This window comes from Geotrypetes seraphini, chromosome 6, assembly GCF_902459505.1.
Source record: "Geotrypetes seraphini chromosome 6, aGeoSer1.1, whole genome shotgun sequence".
NCBI lineage: Eukaryota > Metazoa > Chordata > Amphibia > Gymnophiona > Dermophiidae > Geotrypetes > Geotrypetes seraphini.
Genome location: NC_047089.1, coordinates 130,164,083 through 130,182,081, shown reverse-complemented (window position 1 = coordinate 130,182,081; position 17,999 = coordinate 130,164,083). Strand labels below are relative to the sequence as shown.

Here is a 17,999-nt window from a genome sequence, read left to right as displayed (position 1 = left end):
GATGTAGTACATAGCCACCTGGTTGTCTGTGCAAAGTAGAAGGACTTGAGGAAATAGAAGGTGTTGGAAGGCCTTGAGGGCATAGAACATTGCCCTGAGTTCCAGGAAATTGATGTGATGCTTCTTTTCCTGAGGAGTCCAAAGGCCCTGAGTTTGGAACTCGTTCAGATGTGCTCCCCAAGCATAAGGGGAGGCGTCGGTGGTGATGATCAGATGATGAGGAGGCAGATGGAACAGAAGGCCCCTGGAGAGATTTGAGGATATCAACCACCATTGCAGAGACTGACGAAGAGACGATGTCACAGATATGTGTCGTGAGCAAGAGTCTGTCGCTTGAGACCACTGGAGAGCCAGGGTCCATTGGGGAGTGCGCAGGTGAAGCCGTGCCAGGGGTGTGACATGAACTGTGGAGGCCATGTGACCCAAGAGAATCATCATCTGCTTTGCAGAAATGGAGTGCTGGGACAGCACCTGCTGACAGAGCGATTGGAGGTTGTAAAGACGGTTGTCCGGCAAGAAGGCTCTCATCTGGACCGTGTCCAGTACCGCTCCAATGAATTGAAGTCTCCGCGTAGGAAGAAGGTGAGACTTGGGTATGTTGATTTCGAACCCCAGTAGTTGAAGAAAAAAGATGGTCTGGTTGGTGGCCAGAAGAACAGTCTGAGATGAAATGGCCTTGATTAACCAATCGTCCAGGTAGGGAAAAACCTGAAGGTGGTGGGAGCGCAGAAATGCTGCTACCACTACCAGACATTTTGTAAACACTCTTGGAGAGGAGGCAAGACTGAAGGGGAGCACTCTGTATTGGTAATGACAGTGATTGATCATGAAGCGAAGGTACTGTCTGGAGGCCGGATGAATTGGAATGTGAGTGTAGGCCTCTTTGAGATCGAGAGAGCATAGCCAGTCGTTGTGATCGAGGAGAGGATAAAGCGTAGCTAGAGATAGCATCTTGAATTTTTCTTTGACCAAACATTTGTTGAGATCTCGCAGATCTAGAATTGGTCTGAGGTCTCCTGTTTTCTTGGGAACTAGAAAATACCGGGAGTAGAATCCTTGCCCTCTTTGGTCCAGAGGAACTTCCTCTATGGCGTTCAGAAGCAGGAGGGACTGAACCTCCTGACAAAGGAGGGCAGATTGAGGAGTGTGCAAAGCAGACTCTTTTGGTAGACTTTGGCCCAGAAGGGTGTGAAAGTTGAGAGAGTAGCCGTGGCGGATGATGTTGAGGACCCACTGGTCCGAAGTGATAACTTCCCACCGGCTGAGAAAGAAAGACAGACGTCCTCCTATCGGTTGAGGGAGGAGAGGAGATGGTTGAACGCTGGCTATGCCCTCGAGGATCAAGTCAAAAGGGCTGAGTCGATTTTTGTGGAGGAGGCGGCTTAGCTGGTTGTTGCTGCTGAGGCCTAGGTGTTTGCCGCTGCTGTTGACGCTGCCTCCTAGGTTGCTGAGTGGAAGGCTGTAAGGGGCGAGCCACAAAACGCCGCTGATAGGCCGTTTGCTGTCTGAATGGCCGTGAAGGTGGAGGTTTCTTCTTAGTCTTAAGAAGGGTATCCCAGCGGGTTTCATGAGCCGAGAGCTTCTGGGTCGTTGAGTCCATAGAATCTCCGAACAGCTCATCCCCTAAACATGGGGCATTAGCCAACCGGTCTTGATGATTAACATCAAGCTCAGAGACTCTGAGCCAAGCCAAACGGCGCATGGCTACAGATATGGCTGTTGCTCTAGAGGTAAGCTCAAAAGTGTCATATATAGACCTTACCATGAATTTTCTGAGCTGGAAAAGAGCTGAAGAGCACTGATGGAAAGCCTCACGATTCCCCACAGGAAGGTACTGCTCAAAGGAAGCCATGGTGGTAAGGAGATGCTTTAAATAAAACGAAAAATGAAAAGCATAGTTACCAGAACGATTAGCAAGCATCGCATTCTGGTAAAGTCGCTTACCGAATTTGTCCATGGCTTTACCCTCTCTGCCAGGAGGGACAGAGGCATAGACACTAGCTCCCAAGGACTTCTTGAGGGTGGATTCTACAAGAAGAGACTCATGAGAGAGCTGTGGTTTATCAAAACCAGGAATGGGGATTACTTTATAAAGGGAATCCAATTTGCGAGGAGCTCCCGGGATAGTAAGAGGAGTCTCCAGATTCTTGTAAAAGGTCTCCCTCAGGATGTCATGTAAAGGGAGTTTTAAGAATTCCTTTGGAGGCTGGTCAAAATCAAGAGCGTCCAAAAAAGCTTTGGACTTTTTAGACTCAGCCTCCAAAGGAATGGAAAGAGATTCACACATATCTCTTAAAAAAGAAGAGAAAGAGGTGGAATCAGGTTTGGAGGAAATATCCTGCAGAACAGGCTCGTCTTCCTCTGATGAACACTCACCTTCTGACTGAAGAGGTTCTTCAGAGTCGCCCCACAGATCAGGGTCTCGAACATGGGGACCACGGTCCCGAGACTCAGGGGTGGATGGTTCTCGGTGTCGGGACTTCTGTACCGACTTACCCGACCTCACCGACGCGGTACCGGGCGATGTTATCGGTCGCACCGGAGCCGATGTCTGAACCGATTGGTGATGAGACCTGGGCTCCGGTGCGAGGACAGGCATCGATGCCGATGAGGCCAAGTGTACCGGTACCGAAGGAGTGGATGGTGACAATACGGACTGTTCCACGATCGGTACCGGTTGCTCAGTGGGGACCGATACCGGAGGGCTCGGTGTCAGGAGAGCTGGAAGGAGTTGTTTGAGCTGTTCCTTCAGCTGTACCTGCAAGATGGCCGCAATGCGATCATCAAGGGAGGGCACCGGTACCGCTTTTTTCTTCTGCGGTACCTGTGGTGCCGCTCGACGCCCCGGAGATGAGGAGCCCGATGTCGAGGGACTCACCTCAATAGGGGCGGAGCGCTTCCGCTGGCGCCTCACGGTCGGCAGGATTGGACTCTCTGCAATGGAGACCGGAGGACGTTCCAGCGGGGAAGGCTTCTTAGCCGGCTTACCTGCATGCTGCGACGTCGACGCGGTATCGCGTGGCGTCGATGAGGTGGGTGCCGACGAAACAGGTACCGAGACCGGCGCCGAAGACGTGGGGTCGGACATGTCGGTGCCGAAAAGCAGTCTCTGCTGTATCTCTCGATTTTTGAGAGTCCGCTTTTTCAAGGTGGCACAGCGGGTGCAGGTAGAGGCCTGATGTTCCGGACCCAGACACTGAAGGCACCAGTTGTGCGGGTCTGTTAGGGAAATAGGCCGTGCACACCGCTGGCACTTCTTGAACCCGGGCTGAGGGGGCATGAACGGAAAAACGGCTTCTGCCAAATCGAAGGCCGAGGCCTCGATAATGGCAGTAGGCCCCGCCGGGTCAAATCAAGAAAACTCGACAAAACAAGAGAAAATTATTATTATTTTTTTTTTTTTAAAGAAAGAAAAATGGAAGGGCAAAAAGAACCCGAAAAAGTTTACGCGAGCGGGAAGGCGAATGAAAAAATTTTTCAACAGCCGTTGAAAATGCGACTTCTTAGCTCCGCGGAAACTAAGAAACTGAGGGACCGCGCGTCGGGGTCGGGCGGGAAGGCACTCGCGCATGCGCGGTGCGGTCTCTAGAACTTTCCAAGTTCTTAGAGTGCAATCACTCTAAAAGTGTCCGTACCGGGGCTCCGTCGGTGCCGTCACCCATCAGTCAAGAATATGCTGCCTGCTTGTCCTGGGATAATACTAGTATATTAATAAGATTATATTGTGTGTATATGAAAAATGGATGAAAGAAATTGCATTACAATTAGTACTATTATTATGGGGGTGGGGTCAGGGGTGGAGCCTGGACAGGGGTACTTGGTTGATATTTATTAGACTTAGGGGGTACTTGGTTTGAAGAAGTTGAGAAACACAGATCTAGGAGACATAATTTAAGGTCTGTAGGGAAAAGCATGCATTTATTCTGAAAATAAGTGTTCATGCAATAGTGCAGAGAGATTTATGGCATTACTCTGTGCATCCTTGTTTAAGACTAAGGGCTCCTTTTACTAAGGTGCGCTATGCTTTTTAGCGCGCGCTAAATGCTAACGTGTGCATGTTAGTCTATGGACTTAGCGCACCTTAGTAAAACAGGGGAGGGAAAGTCTCACATTTAACCACACTGTTTTCACCTTTGGCTGCTACTTGCTTTTAAATAGAATAAGTTTTATTTTTATAATTATTGGGCTTGTCAATATTATTGCTTGTCAATATTGTTCAGGAACTAAGAATTCAGATCTGATAGGAAGGGAATGTAAGTATATTAATTCTGAGTGTTCAAAAATATTCTATTACACACTTATATGTTCCTCATTGCTCTGTTCTCCTCTAGGAGGCAGTAGCACTATACCTATTTATAACCACAAGGAATTTTGAATGAGTGTTGAAGTTCCAGATCTTTCTTCCACATTGAGGCTATGCTTGGAATAATTTTTACCTTTTTTTTAACACTAGACAATACAAAACAATGTTTAGCAAGATGGAAAATATTATGCACTATGGGTACGAGGAGTGTGGTAAAACCAAAACAAAGAGATTGACCCTTTGAAATCCAAAGAGAAGAAAATCTAAGAGAAACCAAAAAAGCACTATGGAGCAACAATGTTCCTGAAATGGACTTTATTGAAGATCTGAAAGTTCCAAAAGTCAATGTAACAATCCACATAAAAACAGAATAATCCACATAAAAAACCTTAAGAACCTAGTCTGCTGAGAGCGTAGGACCCTTATTTTAACACGGTCCATGTTTCGACAAGGTTGTCTTCTTCTGGGGTCCTATGAATGAAAGGGTAGCATTGGAATAATGAATAAGTAATTAAGTGTAATATGTGTCGGTGAATCTAGAGGTATCTAAGGATGCATTGGCACCATGCATTGAGGGAGGAAGCTCAACTCACCATGATTGGTTGGGTCAGACATGCGATAGAAGGGGAGGGGCTAAGGAATTGAAAAACATATTGATAACTTAATGATGTAAGAAACCACACACAAAAATAAACTACCTCTAAAAGAATAAAAGAAGGACAGTGAGAACAATGGTAGCTTGTCAAGAGCAGTTAGAAAGGGACTCCTGTTAGAAAGATATCAGATTGGAATTAGCACAAACTGAGAAAGAATAACAGAGTGTGTCACAGTGGCTAAAGTTACAGCCTCAGCACCCTGAGTTTGTGGGTTCAAACCCACGCTGCTCCTTGTGACCCTGGGCAAATCATTTAATCCCTCCATTGCCCCAGGTACATTAGGTAGATTGTGAGCCTGCCGGGACAGACAGGGTAAAATGTAATGTAATGTAATTTATTTCTTATATACCGCTAAACTCCGTTAGGATTCTAAGCGGTTTACAGAAAAATAGACAATAGGGTGCATTAAAATTATAAGTAAAATAGGTACTTAGAAATTCCCTTACTGTCCCGAAGGCTCACAATCTAACTAAAGTACCTAGAAAAATGACAATTAGTAGAGTAATGAAAAAATAAAATAGAGATAGATGTGAAAAAACAAGAAAATAAACATTCTAATAAGACTACAATGGTCTAAAGGACTTTGAAAGGTTGAAAAAGAGGGGAGATAGGAACCTCACCACATTAAGATTTGTCCAAGTAAATTGAGAGGAAATGCCCCTCTTTAATTGAACAACACGAGATTCTGGGACTGTCCACTGAATCTCTCATATCATTTGCTTCCGGTTACCTGAAATAAACAGCTAAGATTGATCCCACTGAGTATTTGCAAACATGGCAAAAAAAAAAAAAATATATATATATATATATAAGGAAAATACATGAACTGAGTACCTGAATAAATTCATGTAAACCATTATTTTTTTAAAATAATTTTTATTGATAAAGCAGCCAAGACAAAAACAGTAACAGAAATCGCAGTACTTGAAAATCCAAGAACAATGCATAACAGACAACCCATGGACGGTATAGAAATTAAATAAATATGCAGGAAGAGAAAAATACATATTAATTGATAGATTGTGAAACTTAAAAGAGAAATGAGGAAAGTATGAGAAAGAAAAGGCTGTCAATAAAGAAAAAGTAGTGCCCATGTGATAAGATAATGAGTAAGAAAAGAACAGTGAAAGGAAAAAAATGTGTATGAGCAAAATCATCCGATGTAAATAAATTGAGTGGATCATGAAAAGAAGTGTGATAAGCTAAAAATTGATTATGTGTGGTAAATATGACTAATGGTGTATTGGAATTAGTGTACCTGAGGTGAATATATATATATATATATATAGATAGATAGATAGATAACTTAGTTGAAATAATAAGAAAATTGAAACTGTGATAAACCTGAATGCCTTATGAAAAAGTGAACATATTACATTGACATGACACATGCATAATAAATACAGTAAAAATAAAACATAAATTTGTGCGTCAAGACATATAGGAATTACTAGCGTGCTTGCTTATCAAGGAAAACAGTGTGCCCTATATATGGATTTCAACCAATATAAATGATGATGGGAAATATAACACAGATTATAACAGATGACAACTGAAGTCATGTCTTGTGAAAACACAGATTCTGGCTTATGATAATATTAAAACATGTTAAAATCATAGAGGCATGTGAGAATTTTAACACATTAACATAATGCAAGCATATGAGGATATTAAACCATCTAATATAATAAAACGCTAAGCCGCGCATGCGCACTTCATATGTGTGCGCCGGTTTTCCGTGAGCTGTAGCGACACATAGGAAGTGCGCATGCGCGGCTTACGGTCTGGCCTGCTCCCTGTTGAAAGACGCAGCGGTGGCTACTCTCATGATCCCCACCTGCGTTCCCTCCCTTCCTGTAAGTTGGCCGTCCCCGACGCCGTCATTCCCTTGCACACCAGTCGTACCCTGCCTTAAGATCAGTGGCCTTAAGTGCCAAGGGAGGGGAGGCAGTCCACCCGGAAACATCACTGCTCTGCTGGTTCCTGCCTTTGCGGAAGCCGCGATGTAGGGACCCGCAGGTAGGACTGCGCATGCCCCTACAGTACTCTCTCCGCTCTCTCTCTTCCCCCCCCCCCGAGGCGGATGTCGACCGCGGCGGCCCGAGTCGGATGTCAATCCGCCCTTTCTACTGACCGGACAAGTCGCCCCGCTGCGTCTCTTCTCGGGGCTCGGAGGACACCTCTGAGGGTGGTTGGGGCCCGGGGTGCTCGATCCATGCGTCTGGCTGGCTCTCCCACCAAAGCCCCCCACGGTGGCTGCTCCTCCCGCATCTGGCCCCGCATCCAAAGCCTCCCCGAAGGCTGGCTCCCATGAAAATGCTACCCTTCCGTTCAAAGACATGGCGGCAGCCCCCCCATGAGCCGCACCAGCATCGGAAACCCCTCCGACATCACAACATCAGAGACAAGGCTTCCGACGCCGGTGCGCCTCCGGAGAGAAGCCGCTGTGGCGGCCCCGAACAGCAACACAGCATTTTCATGTGAGCCAGCCCTCGGAGAAGCCCAAGAGGAGAAAACACCGCGAAAAGCTCCAGCAAGGGAGCCAACCAGACCGTGAGTGCGGGGATGCTGTAAGCGGGGCTCGGGTGAGGAGCCACCGCTGCTTGCGCCTTTGAAATTTGGCAAGGGAGCTGGCCAGAATGGGGTGGGGGACTTCTAAAATGTAAGGCTGCATGGTTTACAGATAAGGGAGAAGGGTTCCTAATGGACAGTGGGGAACATACAAGTAAGGGAGAAGGGCTACTGCTGGACAGGGGGGGAGCAGGAAGTAAAGGAGAAGAGCTACTGCTGGATAGGGGGAACGGTAAATGGGGGGGTGATGCTGAACAGGGGGAGATAAAAGGAGAAGGGCTACTGCTATATAGGGGGAGCAGGGAATGGGTGGGGGTGCTGCTGAACAGGGAGGAGGTAAAAGTAAGGGAGAAGGGCTGCTAGCACCCGTTAATGTAACGGGCTAAACAACTAGTATTATTATAAACAGTGAAAAAAAAAATAATACATTTGAAGTATAGTAAAAGCAAATAAAGGTAAAATGGATATAAAGATTACGTGCATGGAAAGAAATAAAAACCGTACGACTTATGAAGAATATAACACTCTAAAGAAGCATATAACAACATAAGTGGTATGGGTTTTCTGCCGCTAGTGGTTTGCAGTCCCTAGGCATTAGGGCCGCCTGCTATTGTCTGAAGGGGTAACTGTTGGCTATCCTATCTGCCGTTTCCATGGGGATAGGAAAGTCAACAATAGTTCACAGACTTGCTGGATCCAGGAGACCATTAGAAACCCAGCACGAGCCTCCAGCAACTTCTGGAAGCCATGAGAGTGAGAAGTCAGCCTCAGGGTTTGAATCTCTGATGAGGGAGGGCTAGCTGGAAGTAGCCCTACCTTCAGAGGGGATTTAAGGGCTAGGAGATGGCAGAAAAATTGTCCTTTTGAAATCTCCTCCATATGATCAAAATCCAGTCAACAAGGATGATTCTTAGTCTAGTGCTTTTCAGGATCTGGACTGTACAACTGAATGCTTAAGGGGAAAGTTGGAACTGGACTATGTTTTGCAATGCTTGTGTCCACTGTTCAATAGAGTGCCTATTATTCACTGGACTTTATAACTTGGTGTGGTCTACATTATTTGCAGGAGTGACAGGAGTGTCTGGTGCTTGCTTGTTGTAGGACTCTAGCTTATAAGTTGGTCCCAGCTCTGTTCCTAACAAAAATAACTTTGTGTGCACCATCCCTGGACTGGGTAAAACATGGGGTTACATTTGATTTAAAACAAGATACATCTCCTTAGAAGAGCTTTGTTTCAATATCTATTTAGCACAATAGAAAAAAACAATACTGAGAAGACTGCGGTGTCTAGGAAAGGCTTCACATGCATAGAACTTTACAATTACTTCACAGTTCGAGGACAACTGTTCTGCTCCAGCATGGCCAGATGATATAACCCAACATGTGTGCTTGATTCAATCATGCTGTTGAATGATAAAACTTAGATCAAAGTAATGTGAAAAGAAAAGCCTCAAAACAGTATTTAGAGGGCTACAGGCAATATGGTTACTCAAGGAAGAGGAAAATGCCTATTTAACTGATAATGTGATCATATCTGTATCTAATTTAGCCAGAACATCTCAGACCAGAAGCATGCATTACCTATGTCACTAGTAATAGTTTCTCTATCTAGATCAGTGGTCTCAAATTCAGGGCCACATTTTGGATTTGTAGGTACTTGCAGGGCCTCAGAAAAAAATAGTTAATGTCTTATTAAAGAAATGACAATTTTGCATTAGGTAAAAACTCTTTATAGTTTATAAATCTTTCCTTTTGACTAAGTCTTAATAATAAATTGTAATTTATAGCTAAAGAGACATATGATCAAGAAACTGTTTTATTTTACTTTTGTGATTATGATGAACATACCGAGGGCCTCAAAATAGTACCTGGCGGGCTGCATGTGGTCCCCCAGGCTGTGAGTTTGAAACCACTGATCTAGATGAAGTGCATACATTTCTTGGCAGTGGTTAGCAGTGTATACATCTCTAAAAACCACACTTGCAAACCACACTGAAGTACCACAGATATTTCTCAAACTGTCAAGGCAGGCACAAAGCAAAACTTACCGCCGCCTCAAGTGACAAGTTTAAAAAACACACAGTATATAAGGAAGGAAAGAAGAAAAGAAACAAATGTTTACTCAAGGAAGTAGATAACTATAACAGGTGTAAATAAATCTTAACAAGCAAACATTTTAACAAACTCATTGCTTTAGTAGATGCTATAATTATTTAAGTAGTCTAGTCCATGATGTCTATGCAACATCAGTCATTCTGAAAAATTAATATACACTGTATAGTAATACTGGACTGTAAAGTTAAGCCTGACTACAAAATTGATACTAACCTGACCAAAGAAGGCAACTCTGAAATAAGTGCCCAAGAGCCGCTTGCCTGTGTGCATGACTTCTGTCACCTTGCTGTAAGCCCGATGAAGTGTGTCATATAGATGCGCTAGTCTCTAAGAATGGAGAAGGAAAATTTTATCAAAAACTTTACTGTAAACAGTAACACATATACAACACAAAAAAAAACCCAGAACTGATTTTTTAGCTATTTTCATTTGCTTTAATTTTTAAAAACAAAAAACATTTATCCTTTTTATTATACTAGTTTTTTTACTATTATTTCATTTTGAAGGCAATTTTCCCACTCAAATTTAAATAAAAAATTTCTAAACATTATTCACTCACAAGGGAGCTTAGAATACTTGACATTTGCTTCAGAACATACACAATTTTACTAATCATATTATAGATAGGATTCCCACCTGTAAAAACAGTTTGTCACCATTTATACAGAGAAAAAGGACTTTGGTGTGGGCAGGCCAAAACTGACAAGTGTTCTCCATTTTAGAAAGGGAGTACATTACTGCTATTTATTTACAGTATTTTTATCCCGCTCAATCCGAACAGAATGCTAGGAATGATTAAGAAGGGGATCACAAACAGATCTGAGAAGGTTATCATACCGTTGTAGCGGGCTATGGTGCGCCCCCCACTTGGAATACTGTGTCCAACACTGGTCGCCGTATATAAAAAAGGACATAGTACTACTCGAAAGAGTCCAGAGAAGAGCAACAAAGATGGTTAACAGACTGGTGGAGTTGCCATACAATGAGAGGCTAGAGAAACTGGGCCTCTTCTCCCTTGAAAAGAGGAGACTGAGAGAGGACATGATTGAAACATTCAAGATATTGAAGGGAATTGACTTAGTAGAGAAAGAGAAATTGTTCACCCTCTCCAAGGTGAAGAGAATGAGAGGGCACTCTTTAAAGTTAAAAGGGGATAGATTCCGTACAAACGTAAGGAAATTCTTCTTCAACCAGAGAGTGGTAGAAATCTGGAATGCTCTTCCACAGGCTGTTATAGGGGAAAGCACCTTCCAGGGATTCAAGAAAGGGTTAGATAAGTTCCTGCTGAACCAGAACGTACGCAGATAAGGCTTTACTCAAATAGGACACTGGTCTTTGATCTAAGGGCCGCCATGTGAGTGGACTACTGGGCATGATGGACCACTGGTCTGACTCAGCAGCGGCAATTCTTATGTTCTTCACTTGTGATTTCATTGTTAAAGCAGAATCCAAAAGTACTCTCAAATTTTGAATCTCAGTCACAACTGGGATGCTTAAGTCATCCATCACAAAATATTGAGGATCATCATATACATAGCAACATAGTAGATGATGGCATATAAAGACCCGAATGGTCCATCCAGTGTGCCCAACCTGATTCAATTTAATTTTTTTTTTTTCATAGCTATTTCTGGGCAAGAATCAAAAGCTCTACCCGGTACTGTGCTTGGATTCCAACTGCTGAAGTCTCCGTCAAAGCTCACTCCAGTCCATCCACACCCTCCCAGCCATTGAAGCCCTCCCCAGTCCATCCTCAACCAAAAGGCCACATACAGTTATAGACCGTGCAATTCTGCCCAATACTGGCCTTAGTTCTACAATATTTACTATTATTTTCTGATTCTAGATCCTCTGTGTTCATCCCACGGTTCTTTGAACTCTGCACCATTTTCCTCTCCACCACCTCTCTCAGGAGCACATTCCAGGCATCCACCACCCTCTCCATAAAGTAGAATTTCCTTACCTTGCTCTTGAATCTACCACACCCTCAACCTCAAATTATGTCCTCTGATTTTACCATTTTTCTTTCTATGGAAAATATTTTGTTTCTATGGAAAATATTTTGAAAATGTTAATACCTTTCAAGTATTTGAACATCTGAATCATATCTTCCCTGTCCCTCCTTTCCTCTACGGCAGTGGTCTCAAACTCAAACCCTTTGCAGGGCCACATTTTGGCTTTGTAGGTACTTGGAAGGCCTCAAAAAAAAAAGTTAATGTCTTATTAAAGAAATTACAATTTTGCATGAGGTCCACATGCAGCCCACCAGGTACTATTTTGAGGCCTTTTAGCTAAGTCTTAATAATAATATTGTAATTTATAGCTAAAGAGACATATGATCAAGAAACTGTTTTATTTTACTTTTGTGATTTTGATAAACATACCGAGGGCCTCAAAATAGTACCTGGCGGGCCACATGTGGACCCCGGGTCACGAGTTTGAGACACTGCATATTCAGTTTCCAGCCTCTCCTCATACGTCTTCTGGTGCACCTCCTATCATTTTCGTCACTCTCCTCTGAACCGCTTCAAGTCTTCTTATGTCCTTGACCAGATACGGTCTCCAAAACTGAACACAATACTCCAATTGGGGCCTCACCAATGACCTGTACAGGGGCATCAACAACTTCTTCCTTCTACTGGCTATGCCTCTCTTTATACAGCCCAGCATCCCTCTGGCAGCAGCCACCGCCTTGTCACACTGTTTTTTCGCCTTTAGATCGTCGGACACTATCACTCCAAAGTCCCTCTCCCCGTTCGTGCATATCAGCCTCTCACCTCTCATCATATACGGCTCCTTCCGATTCTTAATCCCCAAATGCATTACTCTGCATTTCTTTGCATTGAATTTTAGTTGCCAGGCATTAGACCATTCCTCTAACTTTTGCAGATCCTTTTCATATTTTCCACTCCCTCTTCGGTGTCTACTCTGTTACAAATCTTGGTATCATATGCAAAAAGGCACACTTTTCCTTCTAACCCTTCAGCAATGTCACTCACAAACATATTGAACAGGATCGGCCCTCGCACCAACCCTGATAACAATCTGACAACAATACTATTTGAATTTTAGTCATATTGTTTCAAGAGATACCCTCTCATCCATTGCTGTATGAAATACAAGCAGAAGTACATTTTAAAAGAATCATTCACTAGTCAATCAATTTGAAACATGAATTGGATATCATGTGCATAGAATCTACACTACAAATTCAAACAATTTAGCAGTCAACATAAAGGGAGCAAAAATATGTTCAACAGTATTACAGATAATACAGACCCAGTGAGACACCAGTTGGACAATCACTTTCCATTGATATTTCACAATTATTTACAACACAAAATTTTCTGTTTTTCAAATACAAATTAAATCAATATAGAACAAGTTCATATCAGATGCCAATGTGATTCATAGAATACCTTTGTTTTAGTAGCCTGGTACCAGTATCCTTTTCTCGGTGTCAAGTTCCCAGAGAAGTAGGTTCCCATAAGAGTATATGAGGCTACCTGGATAGTCTGTGCACAGCCTGAGGCCCATATGCTCCTTTCAAATGAGACTCCACAAGGTGAGAAGGGTCCCCACTATTGCTGCTCGATTCACGATTCGAATTGATTCACCGATTCGAATCGATTCAATTAAAAAAAAAATAAATAATTGGCCTCCTGATTCAATAACTGACCCTTCCCCTGTGCCTTCCTAAAGCAGGAGCTGCAGCACTGCCTCTTGCTGGCCGTTTGCTGCTGCTCCTGCTTGAGGGGGGAGGGTCAGTCAGAAAGGCCGTCCCCAGCTTCCCGGCTCTTACCTCCTTAAGGCTAATACGGCAGCCTGCAGGCTCGCGGGTGTTATAGCGATCCTTGTAGTTGCCCGTCGTCCTCAGTAGCATGTTCTCTCTGCTACGTCCTGCTCTGACATCAGGGGCAGGATCGCGGCAAAGAGAATGTGCCGCTGAGGACGACCGGCAGCTGCAGGGATCGCTATAACACCAGCGAGCCTGCAGGCTGACGTATTAGCCTTAAGGATTTAAGAGCGGGGAAGGTGTAGGCTTGCATTGGGAGCAGACATTCGTTCATGGTACAGAGGAAAAAAAAGAGTGTCTACGCGGCGGCAGGGAGCAGGCCTTCGTGGCGGGGAGGAGGAGAAAGAGTGCTTTTACGGTGGAGGGGGGAACAGGTCTTTGCAGTGGGGAGGAGGAGAAAGAGTGCCTTCGCGGCGGGGGGGAGCAGGCCTTCATGGGGAGAACAGGTCTTCGCGGCGGGGAGCAGGCCTTCACGGCAGGGAGGTAGGCCTGTGCAGAGGGAGGAAGAGGAAGGAGTAAGAGAGGGGAGGGGAGATGCCAGACCTGGGGTGAAGTGATGGGAAGAGAGAGACCAAACCAAAAAGAGGGGGAGGAAAGCAAAGAAGAGGTGCTGGACTAAAGGAGAGTGGCAGAAGAAATGCAAGACCACAAGGGGAAGGGTACAAGAGGGACAGATACTGCTCCAAAGTAGGTGGGCAGGGTGAAGGATGGCAGGAGAGATAGTAGGAGAAAACCTGTACCTGTGCAACAGGATACAGGAGGTAAGGAAGAGAGAAAGAAGAAGCTGGATATGGGGAGAGATAAGATGCTTGGCATGGAGGGAGCATAGGAACAGGGACACAAGGTGGACAATACTGGAGAGGAGAATAGGGACAGGGACACAGAAGAGAAATGCTGGATGAAAGGGTAGATGAGAAAAGGAGAGATGGTGGATCTGTGGATGGTGGAGTCCATCGCTGCAGCTGCGGAGGGATTGAAATGAAAAAAAGAAAAGATGCCAGGCCTCCGGGGGAGGAAAGGGAAACAGAAGGGGAGGACAGAGATGGAAGATGGATGGTTAGCACAGAGAAAGAAGAAAGAAGGAGAGCCTGATCAGAAGACAACCAGACCAACATGGGACCAACATGATTTGAAAAATGACCAGACAACAAAAGGTAGAAAAAATAATTTTATTTTCTGTTTTATGATTACAATATGTCAGATTTGAAATGTGTATCCTTCCAGAGCTGGTGTTGGACCGCAAACGTGAGCTAGGATTTAACAGAGAGGAAAAGTTTGTTTATTTTGTTTACACCACAGGACCAGTGTGGGTAGGAGAGGGCAAAGGGGGTGAAGAGGTTGTAAAATAAACCCACCAGGATGTTTGGAAAAAACCACCCAATTGGGCAGGAAAATCGAATCAAATCGAAAAATCAATTCAATAGGCTGAATCGAATCAAAATTATTTTTCCCGAATCGGGCAGCACTAGTCCCCACACCTTCTCATTATAGCAAACCAGCGTCAGGTTTCAGACTTGAGACTTACCCCAGCCTCTGATTCCTTGGCTCCTATAGCAAGTGCCTATAATGTCTAACCTAGGTGATAAAGACAGGCTGAATCTATAAATCTCTCAGGAGTCAGCTTCAGGCATTGGCAATGAAGGGGCTCTCCCTCAGCATGTGTGGTCAGTGGCAGATTACAAATACAACTTTGGTGGCAAAGAGCAGATCGTAAATCCTCTTTGGGGGTGTAACCACTGTCACTAGAACACCCCTTCAGAAAATTGAAGAACCACCTTGGTTTCTAAAGCACAGTTACCATAACAGGTGTTATCCAGGGACATTAGGCAGTTATTCTCACATATGGGTGATGTCATCCATGGAGCCCCGGTATGGACAGCTGCAAAAGTGCTTTGACCAGTGCTATTTAACTTATTTATAAACGAAATGGAAATTGGACCGACATGTGAGGTGATTAAATTTGCAGATGATACTAAACTGTTCAAAGTTGTTAAAACACATACAGATTGTGAAACATTTCAGGCAGACCTTAGGAAATTGGAAGACTGGGCGTCCAAGTGGCAGATGAAATTTAACGTGGACAAATGCAAAGTGATGCATATTGGGAAGAATAATCCAAATCACAGTTACTGGATGCTAGAGTCCACCTTGGGGGTTAGTACCCAAGAAAGGGATCTGGGCATCATTGTAGACAACCTTCCGCCCAATGTGCGGTGGTGGCCAAAAAAGCAAACAAGATGCTAGGAATTATTAAAAAAGGGATGATTAACAAGACTAAAGATGCCTCTGTATTGCTCCATGGTGTGACCTCACCTGGAGTATTGCGTTCAATTCTGGTCTCCTTATCTCAAGAAAGATATAGTGGCACTAGGATAGGTTCAAAGAAAAGCAACCAAGATGTTAAAGGGGAAGGAACTCCTCTTGTATGAGCAAAGACTAAAAAAGTTAGGGCTCTTCATCTTGGAAAAGAAAAGGCTGAGGGGAGATATGATTGAATTCTACAAAATCCTGAGTGGAGTTGAACGGGTACAAGTGGATCGATTTTCCACCTTGTCAAAAATTACAAAGACTAGGGGACACTCAATGAAACTGCAGGGAAATACTTTTAAAACCAATAGGAGGAAATATTTGTTCACTCAGAGAATAGTTAAGTTCTGGAATGCATTGCCAGAGGTTGTAGTAAAAGCGGATAGCGTAGCTGGTTTTAAGAAAGGTTTGGACATATTCCTGGAGGAAAAGTCCATAGTCTGTTTTTAAGACATGGGAGAAGCCTCTGCTTGCCCTGGATCAGTAGCATGGAATATTGCTACTCTTTGGGTTTTGGTCAGATACTACTGACCTGGATTGGCCACCGTAAGAACAGGCTACTGGGCTTGATGGACCATTGGTCTGACCCAGTAAGGCTATTCTTATTAGAGAATGACACGGTGACGGTTTACCCGCGGCCACCGCATTTAAGCCGCGGGTCACCGCCGAAAACGGGGAAGAAAAATAGCAGTCGCTGCGGTGACGGGGACAAGGCCATTCACCGACCGCGGAAACGGTGAACAGGTTTGTCCCCGCGGGCCAATGTACCCCCTTCTAGGAACCGCTATTTCACCGTGCTCCTCATTTGTCATTTCAACCCTTCCTGCCAATCGCAGCAGAAGGGTACCCAACCCCTCCTGCCGGTCCTCCCAATGGCCTCCCCTAAGATCGCCGGCAGGAGGGTACCCAACCCCTCCTGCTGGACCCCCCCCCCAACGAACCCTCCCACCCCGGAACCCCCTTAGTCTTACTTTTCAAGTTGGACCGGACAGCTCCTCGCTCGTCTGGCCAGCAGGCCTGCCTCCGTCCAAATGAGGCGGGCCCGCCCCTCCCCTCCCCTCCCCTGCCTCCCAATGGCCTCCCCTAAGATCGCCGGCAGGAGGGTACCCAACCCCTCCTGCTGGACCCCCCCCCCCAACGAACCCTCCCACCCCGGAACCCCCTTAGTCTTACTTTTCAAGTTGGACCGGACAGCTCCTCGCTCGTCTGGCCAGCAGGCCTGCCTCCGTCCAAATGAGGCGGGCCCGCCCCTCCCCTCCCCTGCCTAACCCACAGGATCCTAGGGCCTGATTGGCCCAAGCACCTAAGGCCCCTCCTATAGCGGGAGTGGCTTTAGGTGCCTAGACCAATCAGGCCCTAGGATCCTGTGGGTTGGGCAGGGTAGGGGCGGGCCCGCCTCATTTGGACGGAGGCAGGCCTGCTGGCCAGACGAGCGAGGAGCTGTCCGGTCCAACTTGAAAAGTAAGACTAAGGGGGTTCCGGGGTGGGAGGGGTCGTTGGGGGGGAGTCCAGCAGGAGGGGTTGGGTACCCTCCTGCCGGCGATCTTAGGGGAGGCCATTGGGAGGCAGGGGAGGGGAGGGGAGTGGCGGGCCCGCCTCATTTGGACGGAGGCAGGCCTGCTGGCCAGACGAGCGAGGCGCTGTCCGGTCCAACTTGAAAAGTAAGACTAAGGGGGTTCCGGGGTGGGAGGGTTCGTTGGGGGGGGGTCCAGCAGGAGGGGTTGGGTACCCTCCTGCCGGCGATCTTAGGGGAGGCCATTGGGAGGACCGGCAGGAGGGGTTGGGTACCCTTCTGCTGCGATTGTCGGGAGGGCCGTTGGGGGGGTCTACAGGAGGGGTTGGGTGCCCTCCTGCCGTGATCGCTGGGGGGAGGGGAGACTTGCAGCCGTAGCCGCGGTCACTATGCTAATCACGGCAGCATTTAAAGTACATGTCGTGTTTGTTTTTGCATTGCTAGCCCCAGGGGTGGTGGAAGATTAGTGATTGAAAAACTGTATGAAAAATAACTATTTTAAATTTAGTGATCAAAATGTGTCAGTTTTGAGAATTTTTATTAATTAATTTTTTCTCTGCGTGTTTTGTTTTTGTATAGTTATTAACTAATATTTAACTAAGTTTTAAAGTTTTAAAGAATGTTTCCTTTATACGTAAATAAAGAAAAGTGAATGGGATTGCAGTGGCGGTGACGGGGCGGTGAATGGGGTGGCAGTGGCGGTGACGGGGCGGTGAAGAGGATGGTGAGACGGGGACG

At 45.5% G+C, this 17,999-nt stretch overlaps 1 protein-coding gene across 4 annotated transcripts in view; it reads right to left on the bottom strand.

Moving 5' to 3' along the window:
• The window catches only part of DOCK9 (dedicator of cytokinesis 9), a 1,074,749-nt gene that overhangs the window by 89,210 nt on the left and 967,540 nt on the right, over positions 1-17,999 (bottom strand). For all 4 annotated transcript variants that reach the window (XM_033947591.1, XM_033947593.1, XM_033947592.1 and 1 more), the window contains exon 47: positions 9,859-9,972. In XM_033947591.1, coding sequence (XP_033803482.1) covers positions 9,859-9,972 — 114 coding nt within the window. The remainder of the gene's footprint in view (positions 1-9,858; positions 9,973-17,999) is intronic.